Source organism: Camellia sinensis, chromosome 4 (assembly GCF_055761805.1).
Source record: "Camellia sinensis isolate YWXY chromosome 4, ASM5576180v1, whole genome shotgun sequence".
In the NCBI taxonomy this organism is placed as follows: domain Eukaryota; kingdom Viridiplantae; phylum Streptophyta; class Magnoliopsida; order Ericales; family Theaceae; genus Camellia; species Camellia sinensis.
Genome location: NC_138964.1, coordinates 63,479,304 through 63,500,469, shown reverse-complemented (window position 1 = coordinate 63,500,469; position 21,166 = coordinate 63,479,304). Strand labels below are relative to the sequence as shown.

Genomic DNA, 21,166 nt, shown 5'->3' with positions numbered 1-21,166 from the left:
CGATTTGAGTCTAAAGCTGTTTTTAAATTTAAAATATTAATATTTTAAATTATTTAAATTTTTTGAATATTTAAATTATTTAAATTTTTACGATTTAAATTCTTCGAATATTTATTTTAATTTTTTACTTATTAAATTTTTTAGATTATTTAAATTATTTAAATATTTATGATTTAAATTTTTTGAATATTTATTTTGAAAAAAAATTATTTCCTTTGTAGTATTTTCAATTAAAAAATTGATTAATGTTATTTTCTGTTAATAATAAATTTTTTTAATTAAATTTTAAAAAGAGTTTGGTTATGAGTGATGATCAGAATTTTCAATAGTGTGAAAGTAGTGTGTTTTGTTATGAGTTATAATAATTTGAATTAAGTTTTGAAAACTCTTTTCAAAACTCATAACCAAACAAACTTTCTTACTTCACATGTCAAATCAAATTTTCAAAACTCAATTCCACACTCAATTTAAAACTCAATTCAACACTCTTAAAAAATCATAACCAAACAAATTTTTTACACTCAAATCATAACGCCACAACTCACAAACTCAAAATACAACACATACTCTCAAATCATATTTACAAAACTCTAACAAACGCAACCTTATATTTTACAGATTTAACAGCCCACTCATCAAGTATACATTGTAACCTTTGATATTGTATCAGCAACTTCCCAACATTGTGTAATGCATCAGCTTGCTTGTCCAAAAATCGCCATGGCTTCAAAAACTACACCGCTTAGATCAAATTGAAATGCACCGCAACTACATGACACAAATCAAAGATTGCTACAGTTACTGAATTCTCTAAGCATACTAGATTTGACATGCATGCCACCCAAATATATATTGAAAACCATATATATGCTTATTAGATAGCTTCAATTAATGTATGAAAACAATTTTGGTGTTTCTCAATTTTAATGGAGAAGAAAAATGAAAACAATTTCAGTGTTTCTCAATTTTAATGGAGAAGGATTCTCTCCCATCCACGATTTTACTAGAGGGGTGTTGTTGGGATTTATAGAGCCACCACATATCCTATTTTGATAATTTAAAAAAAAAATTAGATTCATTTAATATTCATAACTATACAATTTCATTATATTCGTTTCAAAAAATGAATGACAAGTATATTTTTAAAATTGTCCATTCATTTTTTTAAAGACCAATACAAATATATATATGGCATTAATCTAAATTTTATCCTTAACGATCTACTCAAAAAAACTTTACAAATTATACGATTCAAATTATTAAGATGAGACCTATAATGTATCTTACGGACCGATTATCACACTTGTAATTCAACAATAAATTAGACAGAACTCCTTCTCATATTAATAATATAAGGTAAAAACAAGAAAGAGGGCTTATTTTCTTCAAATTTTAAGAGAGGCCTATGTAATTTACTTTAAACTATATAACCAAAAACATATTTGTTTTATTCGTTATTTGAGATGAAGAGATAGAGAGGAATATAGGTGTTTAGTTGTAAATGGTAATCTGTCTAATATAGAGTGAATAAGAAAATAGGGGTTTATTGTATGATTTAAATTTTTAAATTCTTCAATTATTATTTTTACCCATTAGATTAAATTTTCACTATTGTTGATTTGTAGATATTGTCTTCAATTAGACCATATGAACTGGAATAAGAAACAATAAATGGATGCAACTAATAATTTAGGAATAACAAAGCAGTGATCATTCAAACGGATAGTCAAGGGATGATTAATAGTTTGCGATCAGGCTATGCCATTGACTGATTCTCTAAATCATTAATAGATGATATATGTAATATATGTAAAAGTATGGATTATGTCTTTATTATGAAGGTACATCGTGTTATTGTAAAGCCCGCACATGATGCGGCAAAAGCTGCCTTGCAACGAGGTGTTAATTTTGTTGTGTTGATGGTCTTTTAATCTATATATCAGGTTGGTTATTTCTCAAAAAAAATAAAAATTAGGAATGAAGTAAAAAAAACGTCACTATAGTTTACTATATAACAAAATACAAATTTTTTTTAAAAAAATCATTCATTATAACAAAATATGAAAATATATTGAATTTTAATATATATATATATATATATATATTTGCATTTTTTCTATTTGGTGAATTTTTTTAATTTTTTTTCATAAGTATTATACTTTTTAAGTGTATCTAATCTAGATGTATTTAAGCAATAAAAAACTTGCATAAAATATTTTTTAAAAATTGACTTAAAAAAAAAACTCAATTTTCTGAAAAGTGAATTAAACCATACAAGGTAAACATATTATTTTTTTTATTCATATAACTAATGAATTACTGATGAAAATAAGCTAAGTGTTAATTCACTATAATTAGGAGAGGTCGGTGTAAATTTACCTAACCAAGCACTCATTTTCTTATTCATTATTTGAAGTAGAGAAAATTATTTTTTAACCATTAGATTAGATTTTTAGCATTAAGGGTTTGGACAGATTATCTCCAATCGGACCATATGAACTAAAATCATGAACAATAAAGATTAAATAGATGCAATTAATAATTAAAAAATGAAGTAGAAAATGTCACTATAGTTTAGGGTAAAAAAAAAAAAAAAAAAAAAAAAAACTGACTAAAAAAGTGTCCAAACCTTTATTTTTCAATTGCACTATTAGAGTCAATAACAAACCTTTATTTTCACTACTCATTTATTACGTCCATGATTTTATTTTTAAAATTTTTTCGCATGATGATTTCCAATCAAGTGCTTTGTATAAACATCAAATGAAATAAACTAACTTTATTATGTATGATACGAATAAAGCGCTATAAGGTGTCGTTTGGTAACACCTATGTTTTCAGTTTTCTGTTTATATTTTCAAAAGTTTTTAAAATTCAAATAAAAACTTGTTTGGTAAATTTTTGATTTATAAATCAGTGGTCTCAGTTTATAAATTTGACCAAAAAATGTAAACTCAAAAAATGTATTTCTGTTTTGAGTTTTGAGTTTTTTTATTTTTTTTACCACCCAACACTAGCACCACCCGCCACCGTCTTCCGCCACCCCCCACCACCACCACCCACCACCCACTCGCCACCACCACCCACATCTCGCCACCACCACCACCACCACCCACCTGCCATCCACCCGCCACCTACCCACCACCACCACCCGTCACCCACCACCACCACCCACCACCACTACCACCACCACCATCACCCACCACCCACCACCACCCGTTATCCGCCACCCACCTGCCACCACCACCCGCCACCACCACCACCACCACCCACTCGCTACCACCCACCACCCACCATCGTCGCCCACCCACTCACCACACCACCCACCTGCCATCCACCACTACCCGCCACCGCCACCCACCCGCCGCCGCCACCACCACCACCACCCACTCGCTACCACCCACCATCCGCCACCGTCACCCACCCACCCACCCACCCACCACCCACCGTCACCACTTTCCACCACCGTCTTCCACCGCCACTTGCCACCACTTGCCATTTCTCACTCTTTTTTATATTTTTAAAATTTTTTAAACATTTTGTCAATTACCAAACGCATTTATAGTTTATGTTTTTCTAAAAATAAACAAAAATCAATTTATAATTTTTTTGTAAATATAAACTGAAAATGTAAACATTACCAAACAGACCCAGAAAACTGAAAAAGACAAGATAACAACCATAACCAAGCCATAGTTTTTCATGATCAAGCAAAAGAATGCAAAAATTCGTTGTAATACATACCAAAGGACACCACTTGCATCGGCTAATTTCACCTTCCTCTGTTCCTCTAGACATGTTTTTTAAATCTCTTTCTGCTTTGGTTTCGTTCACCTTCAATGATCCTCACAAGCCATTGAGGTTTTCCTCTAGAGAACATAAGATATCCCATAACAAGTCCCCATACCAGCCCACATCCATAACCTGGCAATATGAAATACCAATTGAATCCACTTAAAGAATACATACCATCTTCTTGTTGTGGTGTCCTAGGGTCGCTGCATGTACCTAACAATGGAGGTCCACATAATGCCAAGTTGCCAATGTAGGAATCATTTAAAAATGTATCAAATTGGTTGCCTTGTGGTATCAGTCCTATTAGTTGATTCTGCGAAAGATTCAAGACTTCAAGGGATATCAAATTCCTTAGTTGTTGAGGGATCTCCCCAGTGAGTTTGTTGGAAGAGAGGTCTAACCACTCAAGCATTGTCAAATTAGCAAGAGATGCTGGAATATGACCTGTAAGGCTATTATGAGATAAATTGAGCCCTCGGATTGAATTTAGCCTTCCAATGATTTCTGGAATATCACCTTCGAAATTGTTTTTTTGATAAATCAATGGCAATGAAAATGGTTAAGACTTTTACCATTTCAAGGATTGATCCTTTGATTACCATAGTCAATAAATCATGATAATAATATGTAGAAGAACGCACAAACATCTCTATGTATTGCAATTCAAAATTGGCTTCTTTGACATTTATCATTGCATTGAAATTCTTGAAATATGTTTTTGGCAGTGGACCAGTAAAATAGTTGTCTGACAAATGCAAAACTCGCAAGGTATGGAAGGGAAATTTGGCTTTGGAAGTTGGCATAGGTCCATGGAATTTGTTGGATGTCAAAATTAGAACTTGCAACAAATGTAGTTTTTCCAACCAATATGGAAATTTGTCAGAGAACTTGTTACATCCAAGATCCAGCACTTGTAGCATTTTGCAATTGACTAAAGATTTTGGTACTGTACCCTCAAATCCATTTCCATTAAGGTTGATAGTTTTGAAGGAATTTCCCTTGACAAATGTATTAGGTATGGTGCCAGAAAAGTTATTCTTCCGCAGATCGAGCACGGAGAAATATGTGCTGAAGTTTCCTAAACATTGTGGAATAGAACCATTAAAGCTATTACTAGATAGGACAAGAATTCGAAGGGAAATTGCATGACAAAGCATGTTTAGCTCACCACTGAAGTTATTTGATGAAAGAATGAGACTAGTAAGATTCACGAGTTTGAAGGTTGAACTTGGAAACCTACCATGTAGGTTGTTATTGCTCAAATCAACAACAGTTAAATGAGTGGATTGGAACTCTTTTACATGGCCAGTCAATTTGTTATTACTGATGTTGAAGTAATACAGTGTTGGTAAGTTGAAGACCCAAGATGGAATTGTACCATTGATTAAGTTATCACCTAAACTTAACGTCCTTAGATTTGGAAGTCCAATTATTTCTGATGGAAGAGGTCCTGTTAGCTGAGTATTTGACAAATCTGAGCCAACAAGTGTTGTTAGGTTTGCAACCAAAGATGGGAATGGACCGCTGAAGTTACTTGAACCAATATATAAATAAAGAAGACTTTTTGCTTTAGGTAAAAAATCGGTGATATTACCTTCAAAATTATTAACCCTAACTCCCAAGTAGACGAGATTTCCAAGGTTTGAAAGTGAAGATGGGAGCATGCCAGTGAAATTGTTATATCCGATGTTTAAAGAAGTCATTTCCGAAAGGTTTCCGAACGACGTAGGGATGGATCCATAAAATTTACAATCATAGGCAGCCAACATTTTCAAGGACTTCAAATTCCCAATTGAGTCAGGTAGTTCTCTAGAGAAATTAGTGTTTGAAAGCTGCAAGTACTGGAGAGGACTGCTCGAGTTTATAAACTCGGGAAAATAACCAGTGAGAGAAAGATTTTCACCTGTACTCAGCTCATGCATATGTGGTAATTGGAATATTCCGTCAGGAAATTTTCCACGCAATCCACAAAAAGAAAGATCGAGATGTGTTAAAGAAGTCAGATTGAGCAACGAATTCGAAACCACTGAAGATATGTTTACACTTTCCAGATTAAGTTCTCTTACCTTGGTTAAGTTTTGAACAAGAAATTCAAATCCAGGTTCTTCCAACCTCAAACCATCATTGTGAGAGAGATCAAGCGAGATCAATTTGCTCAGGAAGGAGACTTCCACAGGGACTTTGCCAGAAAAACTAGAGGCAGAGAGGTTGAGTTGTGTCAATCTGGTGAATTGACTAAATTCAGATGAGATTCGAGACTTAGCAAAGTCATTCAAAGCAAGGTTGAGCCTTTGGAGATGAGGAAAGTAGTAGAAGATGGTGCTATTGTGGTGAATGGTGCCTTGGAGCCAGCTGCAACTGAGGTCGATGCCAATTACTTGATTTGTGTTGTCACACTCGACCCCATCCCATGAGCAACTATCAGAACCCTCCTTCCACGACTCCATCTTCGGATAAGAAAGGATTCCGACAGAATCACAGTAATCGCCGTAAGGAGATCTATTGAAGGAAAATTGTTGCTTAAATTGGAGCAATGCAGAGGTCTGTTCTTGAGTGCAGAGTTGGGCATGCAAACAAGTAATCTGGAATAAACAAAGAAACAAAAAAAGGTGAAAGAGTTGATTGTTAGTGACCATGTTTGCTCCTAGATTCAAAAACAAAGGTTGTAATGCTTGCTGACTATTAACAGGGGAGAGGCCAAATGCTTTTATAGGCAAATGTTGGTGCAATGCAAAGCCTACAAACAAGTAAAGTGAGTTAGACTAGTCAGTCTTCGTTGATGTTTACACAGCTGGACTCCATAACTTTTCACTCGTCAGGAAGACTTGGCTTTATAAATGTTGAGCATAGGTGGTGTTTAGTACAGCTTTTGTACCCTCCTAAATTATTATAAAAGTCTACTTTATTATAAAAGTGTGACAAATTGTCATGTTTTTTTTTACTTTTTACGTATTCTGAAATTAGAAAAATTACCCTCCTAAATTTATTAAACATCAATAAAATCACAGACAATCACAGACATCTTTTAAAATTCAAACACCTTCAAACATCAAATACCTTAAAATAACCAAACACCTTGAAACATCACAATCTACTATCAATCAAACACCATGGATGTTTCATATTGGTAGCCTCATGGAATTTGCATGATCCTTAACAGCAGCAGATAAACTATTCTAATTTTTTTAGATGTTGATCTACTCTCCACCATGCTCTTGTCTTCTTCAGAGTTCTATTTGTTCTTCGCGTATGTATTGTTTTATTGTTCTTTCTCATCTCTGTCTCAAACCCTCCTCTTTCTTTTTCTTTTTTCTTTTTTATATTATTTATACATCGTTTGGTTTTGATCATACAAAGATGTATATATATATATATATATATATCATGTTCTTGTAAAACAATTGATTTTATCTAATTTACCAGAACAATGCAAGTAAATTTTATATTATTACTAGCAATGGGTGCAAACACGATGAGTTTGCAATTGTTGGTCTAAACTTTTCGATGGTTTGATTAATGAGGAAGATGTTTTAATAATTTCACTACCATGACTGTTCAATATTTGTCTCATCCACTACCTTCTCATTTTATTTTATTTTATTGATCAGCCAAAAGAGAATTTTATTGATGAATATTCAAGCAACCATAGAAGATATATCAATAAAGAGGGAAAATGCAAAAAGCGTCATAGCAGACCCATGCCATCCCAACAAGGTTGGCACCGCGAGGGCTACCCGATCTTATGCTAGCACCCCTTAAATGTTGGTGAGAAACCAACAAACACAGAAAACGGAGAAACAGATTGAACACATATTCAGATCAAAACTCTACTGTGACCACCACAACTTCAGATCAAAACTCTACTCCCCAAACACATCCTGATCTGTCTCAGATTGAAAATAAAGTTCTGGACTGAAAAGTAGAACACCTTTAATAATGGTTTCATCCACAAAGCAGTCCTAATCTTGTTCAACTTACATAGCTCTGTCAGATTCAAATCAAGAAAAATCATGAAAATATATCAAGAAAATAAATATTTTTGCAATGATATACTCATCTATAAGAATTTCAGTTTTTAATGTTAAAAACACTTAAAGTTCTCATTATTACTATTCTTTGTTTAATTTTTTAATTTAACTTTAAAAAAAAAAAATCTAACTACTCTCCTATGGAACAATAAAATTATCAAAATTGTTCATCAAAAAATATTTCTCATATCCTTAAAAATCATTAATTCACTTAATAATTTATTTACAAAAAAAATTAATTATTAATATTGCTTACAAATAAGAAAATAAATTTTAATTTAAAATATTAAGATGTATAAAATTTATAAACATCCTTCATTTAAATATTAAGATGTATAAAGTGATAGTTTGAAAGAAGTTTTGTATTACGATTTTGGAACCACGTGAAATAAAATTTTGAGATTTCTATAAAAATTATAGTTTAAAAGAATTTTAAAATATTCTAATTTTGGAACCACGCGATAGTAAATTTTTGGGGCTAGCGAATGATCACATCACTATGATGTAATAGAAGTTGCATATATATCAATCCAAAAATTGAAAGATTTACATTTTTTATTTATTTTTTAATAGAGGGGACATAATTTATAAATAAAGAAAAACAAAACATACAACGGTAGTGAAATTTATAAGATTAAACTAAATTTTTATTAGATTTATAAGATGCAATTTGTTAGATTAAATTATTATTTTAAGTGAATTTAAATAAAATTAAAATTAATTTAATTAGATGAATTTATAATTTTGAGTTGAGTCTATCACATTTAATAATTGGTCAAGTTATTGTCATGGCGAAGGGCAACATAAAAAGAAGACTAAAGAGGATCTTTCCACCCTAAAGCTTTCCATTAAGTATGAAGAGGATCTTTCCAAATGTGTTTTACATGTCATATCTCGCTCAATGCCGGCCTTATTGGTGAAGTGCTCCTTGATGAGTAAAGCACGTTTTGGTTAATAACAAAACTATATATATCAATTGATATATTAATTAGTATATTAATAGATGATTTGATATAATTTTAGAGGTTTTAAGTTTTTATGGTTTGTATAATGGATGAAATCTATAATTTTAAAACGACAATGTCTAAGTATACGTTGGTATACTAATTGATATAGTAATTGATATATACATATAACACCACTGGTTAGTTAACTTGGTAGACCAACGTTGTTAAAATCAAATCATTGTCAGAGGCTCTTGGATTGAATCATAAAATTATATTGAGAATTGTAAAATTTTATTTTCAGTGTAAAATAAAACAAAAATTAATCAACAATAATAATATATGTTAAATAATTGAAAATTTTACCCATAAATCACATATGGGAGAATGTTAATCCATTTAATACTAAGAGTTTTCTTATGAACCAATTAGTCATTTTTGTTTTAGAAAGTAATATTTATTTGATTTAGTGCCATTTGAGTTTAAGGAAGTGTCCTTTTGTGATTCATTTATCAAATTATTTAATTCGTTTTTGGGATGAGAATGGAAAGATGATGTGTAAAAGATTTTTTCGGAGGGATTGGTGACTGAAGTATTAACTGTCGAGTGTTGAAATCTACATTTCTATTAGTGTGATTTTCTGATGTTACATTGAAGTGTTATATTAAAATGTTATGTTTGGAAAAAAAAAGTATATTAGGGAGTTTTTTCTGTGTTACATTGATTGAAGTGTTATATTTGGAAAACAAAAATACATTAAGGAGTTTTTTTAATGCTGTAAGAGTTTGATTTTTGGGAAACGAGTAAATGGGTTGTGATTTTTGTTCTAGATTTAGGGTTTTTTTTGGTTGATGTAGAGGTTTGATCTCTCCTGCTAAATAATAAATATATTGATGGAGATTTGAAATATTTTACCTTCAACTTATAAACAGAGTTAATTCCATAAGGTATTCCACTAGCGAACCTTCAACCAACGTGGAAGCGACGAAGAACAACAAGCTTGTTTTATTGAGAGATTCTCTGAGAGCAGTGGATTTCGGCCAAGGTTTTCCCCCTCTCATCCTTCTTCCAATTTGGGTATAATTTGCAAAGAATCAATTATATAGTTTTCGTTATGCTCAACTTTCTGATTTCAATACAGTATACATTGTGAATGTATGTTTTGATTTCATTATAATTTGTATATATTGATTACAATTTCAATCTATAAAGCACTTTGAACTACTAGTATTAACAATCTAGTTCCTAAAAGTTATTAAAATCTGCTATATATAAGCTTGGATATGGTCAAACTATACCTATCTCACAACATAGAAAATTTATTTACTATTTTTTTAAACTATAGGATCCTAATTCATTATTGTCCTGCTATTTAGTTTTATCACATCTTAAATTTTATTTGTGGATTTTGTTTTTATGAAAACAAAACCAATTGAAATATTGTTTGGCAATATGTATAAAGAATCACAAGATAACTGTCAGTCCTTGCAAGTTAAGTTTTGTAGATATTTGATTTACCTTTAATTTTAACTAGTTTCTCTCATATACAACATTTATATAAAAAAAGGCCTGAAGAATTGGAAAAAAGGCTTTTGGAGCAGGTTTCCTCTATCTTTGGTTAGGTGGTAGACATTATAGTCAGGACATGGGATTCCTTACCCAGCTGAAAAGTAGAGGGAAGGTGGTATAGGAGCTTTTTGTGGTTTACAAAGAAAAAAGGTCCTAAGTTTGCTTCTCTCATAAATGCTAAAAGCAATTTATTTTTTGTTTTGTTTTATATTGAAGCGTGAACCATACTAGTCCCACACAACTTGACGACTTCATGATCATTTAATAGTTCAAGTCTCTTCTGAGGTGCATAATGAACTTATCATTTTTTGCCACACAAATGAGTACGGTTTTGCCTCATTTTAAGACAAGGTGAAAAACCAATGTGGGAGGATAAGACAAGCAAAAAATTTGGTAGCAAATGAAAACAAACCCTAAAACTGACATCAGTTTTTAAAGGATTCTACAACTATGTAACATAATGATAATACTTCTGAAATTTCACTGGGATATTATTGGCTGTATAATACGTAAAAGCCAATCATAATTCAACACATGGCACAAAGAGGGCAATTTGGGGAGTTAATATAAGTTGCCAACCAAAGTCAGACACGTGTTAGTCCATATTGGAAAAATAAATCTGCATAGCACTGGAACAATCGAGGGATACAAGGTGATGTGGCCTAACGATTACTCACAAAGTTCAAATTCAAAATTAGGAGGGAAGCCTAACTACAAGAGTGGCGTAGTGGGATTGACTATGAGAGAACATGTTCAGCAATCATGGGAGGGCATTTCGACGGCTAGAAACCCACTTCGACGGTTATCATTGAAAAGTATAAATAGCAGAGAAGGCCCCAGAATAAAGGATCTGGACTCAGATCAAAAAACCAGTTTATTTACTTCGTTTTTCCTTTTAGTTTTTACAGTTCTTTATATTTCAGCACTTCAATTCCTATACTGCACTTCATTTCCTAGGAGTAATTTCAAATAGCTTGTTGCTATAAGCCTCTACGAGGCTGGGTCAAATCATTGTATGTTTTCATTTACTTAATGAAATTCAAATTCTGAAATTGTTCTTCATTTGTTATTATTTACTAAATTCTCCTAAACAAGCCACTAGTAAAAATCCTCTTCATTGAGGCTGAGAGAACTATAATACAATCGTCTGATAATTGGTCGGCAATTAATATTCTGTAAAGACTAATTGATCCTTGTTGGCACGCTTCAAATTACATTATTAATCCTCGAAAGCCAAAAAGCCAACATATATTTTTGGCACGCCTAGTGGGACCCGAAAATGGCTAGACGTAGGAGACAGGGAGAAAGTGAACGCCTGGAAGAAGGTGTGGAGCGAGAGGTAGAAGTACCTGATCCAGAAGATAATATGATAACACATCCTATGGAAGCACCTATCTCATCAGAACCTATGGTCAAACAAACCAGCAATTCAGAACATGCACCATATGTTCAAAATATTGGATGAGGCCATGGAATTGGGTCATCCACTGTTCCATCTACCTAGCCAATGAATCTATGAGGAGGCTTGGTAGATGCCATGTGATAGTAATTAATGTATACAATGGAAAGATGGGCAACATCCTTTATGGATCGAATGAATTCCCATTAACCAACTAGCACAAGGCATATGAAGGAAAATTTAAATGTTCCTCAACAAAGATTGGCTAGAGATAAACAGCCTATGCAAAGTAATGGACATACTAATGGTCAGACTAGTAATCAAAATTATGAAAGACAATCACCTATACCTTAATCATGGTATGAGCCTCTTTCGAGGCCTGTGGTAAATCAAAATGTCTCATTAACTAACAGTGAAACCATACAAATTGGTGGATCTGGGCCAACACAAGAAAACAGCATGAAAATGTTTCCAAATGCCATGTTCGAAGCCATACCTGGCACAAGGGGGTTTACTAATCCTCTGTTTGAATTCACACCCGGGGGGTTTGAAGGATTTCTTGTGGCTGGGAGAGAAACAACACATATTCCTCCTATTGTAGCACCTTTCGTAGGTCCTTTCGCAGGACAAGCTTAGAGAGGTCAACCATACCCTCAATAGCAGCCAGTACCACAAGGACAGCCAGTCCCAAATATACCTCCCTATGGACCAAGAGGACCTCAAGCCATGGGTTTCCACCAAACCCTGTGTTTGTTCCTCCAGTAGTGATCCAACAAGCATAGAATATGGTTCATAGGGACCAAATTGCTAATATCGTTAGAGAAATGTGTAGACCTATGGCTCGGGGGGTTTAGACACCTGTATATAGAAAGCCATACCCAGAGTGGGTAGATAGGGTGCATGAATATCCAAGGGGCTTTAGAATACCAGATTTTGCTCTCTTTTATGAAAATGGAAACCAGTTAACAGTAGAACACATTGCTAGGTTCGCAGCCCAATGTGGTGAATTTACCAATAATGATTATATGAAGTTGAGACTTTTTCCAAATTCTTTAACTGGGGTAGCTTTTGTATGGTATATTAACCTCACACCTGGTTCTATCCAAACTTGGCAGCAAATAGAGAAGGCATTTTATGCCCAATTCTTCCAAACGAAGCCTAAAGTTTCCATGGCAGATTTGGCAAGGTTGAGCCAAAGGCTTGATGAGAAGGCTGCTCAATTTATTGCCAGATTCAAAAGAGCACGAAATAAGTGTAGGGTCATTCTACCAGAGCCTGAATTTGTGAGATTGGCTCAAAATGGTTTAGAGTTTAGGCTTCGAAAGAAGTTTGATTCAACTGAGTTTCAAGACTTAGTGGAATTAACCTATAAAGTGTCTAGATATGAATCTTTACTCGAGAAAGAACATGATCGAAGTAATGCATCATATAAGACTTATTACAGGGACCCTAATTATGAAATTGATGCAGCAGAGATCGTAGGGAAAAAGCCTATGACCTGGGAGGCATTAATTCAAAAGGACACTACAATAGACTACCAATTTAAAAAGAAAGACCTTAGTATTGTTTTGATTTAACAAAAGCAGATGACATTTTTGATCATTTGCTTGCAGCAAATTTCCTAAAGTTACCAAAGGGAGCTAAGATCCCTACCCTAGAAGAACTTAAAAGAAAAATGTACTGTAAATGGCACAATTCTTGGTCTCATTCAACTAAAAACTGTATTGTTTTTCAGGACATGATCCAAGAACAGATTCGAAAGGGGAGTTTAAAGTTCCCAGCCAAAGTAGAGAAAGCTATGGAAATTGACACTAACCCATTCCCAGAGATTGGGGAAGCTACAGCCAATGTTGGTGTGCCAAATTTCCAAAACCTATCCTTGAAGGAATTAGAGGAGGTTAATGTGCAGATGCATGTTGCTAGCCAGACTGCTTTCAAGAAAGATACCAGAAGTTCACCAGCAAATGGACAGAGCTTTGCGGACCAAAAGGAGGACTCTAGGAAAGATGCACTAGATGATGACTCTCTAGAGGCAGCTGTCATGCAAAGGATGTGTCCCAGATACAAGTTAAGTTACAAATGGTTGAAAGGTCTCCTAATTAACGGGAAACAATATTACAAGGATGTGCAAAGACGCACTAAACCAACCAGTACCTATAACAAGATGCCATACCCAACTGGTCCCAGACAGTAGCCATTCTTGGTTGGACCACTAGCCGCTAGAGTGCATCCCAAGGGTAAGAGACCTCTGCATGAGTTCAGACCACCCAACTACTATAAAATGGAAGGTAATTATCCTGAGAGAAGGCCTAGAGTGGGCTTAAGTTATGGAATCAGAGCCAAAGATTGGCCTCCAGGATCAGCCTCAAACAAGATGGAAGCTAACCACCCTGACAGAAGGCCTGAATTAGGCTCAAAACAGGGGATCAGGGCCAAGCAGTGGCTTCCACGAGCAGCTTCGAAGGAAGAAAGATCTAGTTCATCAACTGAGCTAGTGAGTTCATGGGTACCTGGGGTTCTAGATTGGTTTTTCATGTGAAACAAGCCTAAAGAGATACCTGCACAGAAGAGTGTCTTTGGAGACCAGGGCAGAATGATTAAACCTCTCTTGGTGGCTCCACATAATTGGGTATTATTAAAGCATCCAAAAACAAAGGAACCAAATATGGTTTCAGTATTCTCCAGGTCCCAAAGGAGGAAAATCCAGTGCAGGTACACCTAGTACCAAAAGGATTTGAAGGAAAGTGGAGAAAGTTCTTCATTGGCCAAGTCAAAAGGCCAGACAGAGGGAAAAGAAAGTCCAAAATTGGATCCTAGTCCAAAATTGGCTCATCAGAACAAAAGAAGTGTCAACAAAGAGCAGTTGGCTAAAGTTCACACTGAACTGAAAGCCAAGGAATGATCCAGCTTAGCAGGTCTTGAAAAGGCCTTCATGGAAAGCGACAGTAAGACTGAAGGAGAAGTTGAACTAGGCCAAAGAAAAGAAATGGCTGAGGATGAAATGTTTGAAGCCTTCATGGCTGAATAGACATTTTTGGTTGAAAAACCAACAGGAGTAGACCATTCGAAGGAAGTCACTAGTACTGAAGTACCAGAGTGCAGCATGGAAGATGCTTTTGAAATAACTGAACAAGTTAGACTGGAAAAGAAACAACTGTAGCTCGCAGTTCAGTTTGGCTCATTTCCTCCAATGTCAGTGAATATGGTGTATATATTGCCACAGGAGTTCCAGACTGAAGATGGAAACCAAGAAGGTCAGGAAATTGACTCTATTCCAGTTTCTAGTGAAGATTCACAGGTTAGCATGGTTCAAGATAAGTCTGAAGTGGCCACACCAATGGAAACTAAAGATGAAAGTGAGGAAGTGAGTATTAATCTCTCATATCCGTTTGAGTATCCTACAACATCCATGACATAGCACGTTAAGCCCTTGTATATCAAGGCTTTTTTCGAATTGATGGATAATGGGACAGCAGTGAACCTGTTTCCAAAGTCCTCTTTGAAGAAACTGGAAAAAAGAAACCCCAGATTAATCCCAACCAGCACAACCATTGCTGGCTTTGCTGGGGATAAGCAGATGGCTCAGGGTATCTTGCCCATCAACTTGAGTGTGGGAACCAAAGATTGCATGATGGCATTCTTTGTTATAGATAGTAATGCCAAGTATAATGCTTTACTTGGCAGGGATTGGATCCACACCAACAAATGTGTGCCTTCCTCTTTACATCAGAAGATAATGATGGCCTTATGCAATGGAGAGGCAGAGGAGATAAATGTAGACCCTCAACCCTTTATTGCTTGTGCTGACTTTGCAGAGGCCAAGTTGTATACTGAAGGAGTGACACCACTCAGTATATTGAGAAAACTTGATGGTTTAGCCAAGGTGACGGCTGATGAGGAAGTAATACACCTGAAGCACTTAGTGCAAGAGAGTGTTGATGAAGAATTTGTCATCAAGGATGATAATGATGCCTGGATATAGGCAAGAAGATGAAATCCAAGAAGCTAGACCCTTGGATTTAGTTATGTTTTCAATGTTGGACATAAAATCGATAGTCAGAAGGTTCAAGAACAAGAGAGAGAAACCATGGTAGTTGGCTGTAAGCAGGAGCAACAACAGGTCAGGCCTTTGACCTTTGATAAATACTGTGCATTGGACATCGAAACAAAGGTCTAGGAAATACAGGAAGAAGAAGCCTTGTGGACAGACTTTGTCTATAAGGAAGAAGGCACAGATGTTGAACCAAAAAATGTGGGAGCAGAACAAAGCAAAGAAGTTGCTTCGAGAGCAGAAGAAATCAAAAGAGAAGCATTAGTGAGTGCTCAAGTGCATGACCCTTTGGAAGAAGTCAATTTAGGGAAAGGTTCTGCACAACAACCCATTTATATCAGTTCTTGGTTAAGTCCATGTGATAGAAGCCAGTTATTGGTTGTCTTAAAACAATATAAGGATTGATTTGCTTGGTCTTATAATGAGCTACCTAGATTGGACAAATCATTAGTAGAACATAGGCTCCCTATGAAGCCTAATTTCAAGCCATACAAGTAGAAGCCAAGAAAGATGAGTCCTGAGGTGGTTCAGAAGGTCAAGGAGGAAATTCTTAGGCTCCTTAAGGCAAGCTTTATTAGAACAACCAGATATGTTGAATGGCAATCCAATACTGTGCATGTAGTTAAAAAGAATGATAAAATGAGGGTATGCATCGATTTTAGAAACCTGAACTTAGCAACTCTAAAAGATGAGTACCCAATGCTCATAGTAGACTTATTGGTGGACAATTCAACAAGGCAGAAGATTTTGTCTATGATGGATGGACATTCTGGTTACAACCAAATCTGCATTGTAAATGAGGATGTCCATAAGATAGCATTCAGATGTCCTGGGAATATTGGCACCTTCGAATGGGTTAAAATGCCATTTGGTCTGAAGAATGCTGGGACTATATATCAAAGGGGAATGAACGCTATCTTTCATGATCTCATTGGAGGATATTTAGAGTATTACATTGATGACATTATAGTAAAATCGCAGTCCAAGGAGGAACATTTGGTCCACTTGGAAGCACTTTCGAAAGAATGAGAAAGTTCAAGTTGAAGCTCAATCATCTTAAATGTGCTTTTTGTGTATCAGCTGGAAACTTCTTGGGTTGTGTAGTACACAAGAAGGGAATGCAGATTGATCAAAATAAAGCCAAAGCCATCATTGAGGCCAAGCCTCTATCAAGTAAGAAAAAGTACAAAAGTTCCTTGGTTAGATTAATTTTCTTCAAAGATTTATTTCTAACATTTCAGGGAACTAAAGTATTTTCTTCTTTATTAAAGTTGAAAGATGAAGAGGATTTTGTGTGGACATCAGAGCATCAAACTGCTTTCGAAGGAATTAAAACCTACTTGGCCAAACCTCCAGTGCTGATGCCACTAAAGAGCGACAAGCCTTTAAAGTTATACATTGCTGCAGCAGATGATTCATTGGGAGCTTTCTTAGCCCAGGACAACGAAGAAGGCATGAAGCAAGGAGTTTATTACCTTAGTAGGTTTTTAAATTCTTGTGAATGTAAATACTAAGCTGTAGAAAAGCTGTGCCTTGCATTGTACTTTGCAGCAATGAAATTAAGATATTATCTTTTGCTAAATAATGTCTCAGTAATTGCAACCACAGACTTAGTTAAGTGTATGTTATCTAGACCAATGTTAAGAGGAAGAATTGGTAAATGAATATTAGCCTTGTCAGAGTTTCATCTAGAATATATCCCCCAAAAGGCAGTAAAAGGACAAGTTTTGGCTAACTTTTTGGCAGATCATCTATGTCAAATGGAAAGCTAGGAGATAATGGATCTTGGTATGATCAATGTTGATCCATGGTAGATGTGGTTCGACAGGTCAAAGGCTAATGGTCTGATTGGAATTGGTGTTATAATTAAGTCACCACAAGGGGTAGAAACCACACATGGTTTCAGAGCGAATAAGACTACTTGTTCCAATAATCAAGCTGACTATGAAGCTTTAATAATAGGACTGGAAATGCTTATTGGATTACAAGCTCGTGCAGTTGATATATTTGGAGATTCTCAATTGGTGGTCATCCAAGTGAAAGGAATTTTCAAATGTCAAAGTGCAAGCATGTTGTCATACTATGTTGTTGCATTATATTTGCTTTCTCAGTTTCAGATAGAAAATATGACTTATATCCCAAGGTTCATGAATAACAAAGCCAATGATGTAACTCAGAAGGCTTCGAATTTCAGAAGAAATGATGACACTCAATTGAACATAAGTCAAGTAACATATTAAAAATTAATACCACCTTTAGATAAAAGGAATGCGGTGTTAGAAGTCAATCATAATGACTTACAGGATCAAGATTAGAGGCATCCAATAATGCAGTACCTAACTGGCCCATCTTCGAAAGTCAACAGAAAGATCAAATTACAATCTATGCAATGCATAGTGTATGGTAATGCTCTTTACAAAAGGGGAGCATATGGATTGTTATTGGACTATCTAGGGCCAAATGAAGCATTGACTACTATGGTTGTGGTACATGAAGGTATTTGTGGTGCCCATCAGCTTGGTGTGAAAATGAAGTGGTTGCTTTTAGGCATTCCTACTATTGGCCAACCATCTTAAAGGATTGCATAGAATATGCAAAAGAGTGTCAGGCATGTCAGAAGCATGGCATGATAAGACATGTGCCAATAACTGATCTGTATGCAGTAGTGAAGCCATGGCCATTTAGAGGATGGGCAATGGATATGATAGGGAAGATATATCCACCTTCTTCGCAGCAGCATTGTTTCATTTTAGTGGCCATAGATTACTTCACTAAATGGGTCGAAACTAAGCTTTATAAGGCTGTGGATCAGACTGATGTCATTGGGTTCATCAAGGAATTGATCCATAGGTTTGGCATCCCACAGACCATAACTGTAGATAATAGGACTACATTTGATGAAAAGATGATAAAATCTTTCGCAGCAGAGTTTGGAATTAGCCTTGTTAATTCCACCCCTTGTTATGCACATGTAAATGGTCAGGCAGAATCATCCAACAAGTACTTGAAAAAAGGAATACAGAGAGTTGTTGAAGATAATCCTACAGATTGGCATAACTTGTTGTTAGATGTATTGTAGGCTTATAGGACATCTCTAAGATCAAGTACAAGAGTTACTCATTATGCCTTAGTATATGGGCATGATGTAGTGTTGCTTGTGGAGATTAACATTAGGTCCTTAAGGGTGAAATGCTAGGACTAGCTAGATTCTAAGCAGTACCATCAAAGCATGTTTTTGGAATTAGAAAATGTGGATGAAGCTAGAATTTTGGCATTGAATAGTATTCTTTTCCAAAAGAAGAATGTAGCCAAGAACTATAATAAGAAAGTCAGGCACATTAGCTTTGATGAAGGTGATTTGGTATGGAAGATAATACTTCCAATAGAAATTAAAGCCGTAAGTTTGGCAAATGGTCACCTAATTACAAAGGGCCATATCAAATTCACAGGTTCTTGCCTGGGGGAGCATACCATTTGAGAAATTTGAATGGATATGTGCATCCGAAGAAAATTAACGACAAATGCTTGAAACCTTATTATCCAACTGTGTGGAAAACACAAGGAGTGTGAGAAATACTAAGTCAAAATAAACATAAGAAACATCAAAACACTTAAAACAATAAATAAGGATTTTATTTCATATAAAGTTGAGTACATGCAGCCATAAATTGGCCCAAAAATCAGTACAATGTTTCAGTTGTTCCCTTACAATTGATTCTCTACTCCTAAGGGATGGAAACAACTGAATGGTTGTAGCCATGACCTGCCTTTGATCAGCCAACCCTTGATTGGTGGTGATTTGCAACTTTGTAGCAATTCGATCCAAGGCTAGATTAACTGCTGATAACTCTTCTTCTAGTTGAGCCTTCTTCTCCAAGAAATGGGTTCGAAATTGAGAAGCAGATGAATGTTGTCCCTTCAATTCAGACACCTCGGCATCTATATGGGAAACAAATTCTTTGTCTTTCAATAGTTTCTCCTCTACAGCTTCGGCAATATGACAGATGTTGGCATAAAAATCTATGGTAGCTGTCTGTTACAAGTGACTTGAAATAGCCATGTTGGATTGCTTAATGACCCTACAGCACTAGAGAAAACCATTCTTGATGATAGGTCTTTGTAAGGCTTCGAATGGGATCCTTGAGAATAATGTTAGCAATTCCAAACAGGTGCCTAAGTCCAGTGGAGGTAAGGAAGCCCTACTGATGGTTGAAGAGCTCTCCAAAATTTCTAAGAGAGAGTCAGCCATAACTAATAGCTCAGCTTCATTGCTGGTTGCTGGAATGGTAGAAGGTATGTCAAAAAGACTAGCCAGCCTAGCTTCAAAAATGTCCATCTCTTCCACTGACATTGGAGATGTAGAAAGGTCTGTAATGGAAGGAAGAGATGGCTACATAGGGATAGGAGAGGTGGTTGAAGTGTCCCTAGCAATGTCTATAGTCTTGGACACCAGTAAGTCAAGAGAAGAAGGACTGGAGCTGGATGGTGATGGTGGACAAAGAATTGGTGAGCTACCAGTATCTTCTCTGGGAGTATCAGCTATCACTGAAGATGAAGTGATAGCCGAGACCTCCTCAGGTAGGAAAGGAGCAGCCAGGACTATAGGGAGAATGAATTGGGTTGAGATGAAGGTTAAGTGAGGCAGATACAGAGTTAGGCCTGGGTATAAAGGGACAGGGATGTTTGGCCTCAAAGAAGATATGGAAAGTGTGGAGCTAGGTAAAGGGAATACTGTTTGGATAGGCTCTACACTCATGGGCACTTTTGTGGGGCATTTCTTTCTTCTTGGCCTTTCATCTGTCGAAGATGAAGGAGGTGGAATAATTTTTGCTGCAAATTAGAAAATAATAAGCATTTGTAAGTTTTGTTTCTAGAACTTTGAGAAAGGAAATCACTAAAGAAACTAAAAAGAATTACCAGTCTTAGAGGTAGTGATGGTAATGATTGGAGAACTGCGAAGCATAGTGTTTAGCAGTTTGTTGCCTCCTTGCAGTTTCCCTTTGAAGTGCATCAGCAACAGCTGCCTCATTCCCTAATGCCTATTGCTGTCTCTTTTTCTCACACCTTTGAAAAACTACCAATTCTTTGGACTGCTCTTTCTCCACTGCTTTGGTAGCTTCTTGATGAGCAGAGTCATCATTGAAATCAAAAGGGAAGACTGTCGTTTTCTTCTTCCTCGTAAGTGGTGTTACTTCAGGTACTTCCTCCTCAGGTATTTCCTCCTCTTCAGAACCAAGCATAAGTTTTCTCTTCTTTTGCTGTTGTTGCTTGTCCTTAAGAATATTGAAGGCTTGAGCCCTGTCAGGAGAGTCTACTAGTGAAATCCCTGCATCAAATAAAAGCTATAAATAAAAGAGCCAAGCATTATAAAAGAAGGAAA

General features: G+C 35.5%; 1 protein-coding gene across 1 annotated transcript; it reads left to right on the top strand.

Moving 5' to 3' along the window:
- The first annotated feature begins 15,822 nt into the window (after nucleotides 1–15,822).
- Nucleotides 15,823–18,865, top strand: LOC145823802 (uncharacterized). Its single transcript, XM_082923324.1, has 6 exons — nucleotides 15,823–15,855; nucleotides 15,913–16,050; nucleotides 17,028–17,252; nucleotides 17,898–18,014; nucleotides 18,120–18,282; nucleotides 18,549–18,865. The coding sequence occupies exons 1-6, from the start codon at nucleotides 15,823–15,825 to the stop codon at nucleotides 18,863–18,865; spliced, it is 993 nt and encodes a 330-aa protein (XP_082779450.1).
- The last annotated feature ends 2,301 nt before the right edge of the window (nucleotides 18,866–21,166 follow it).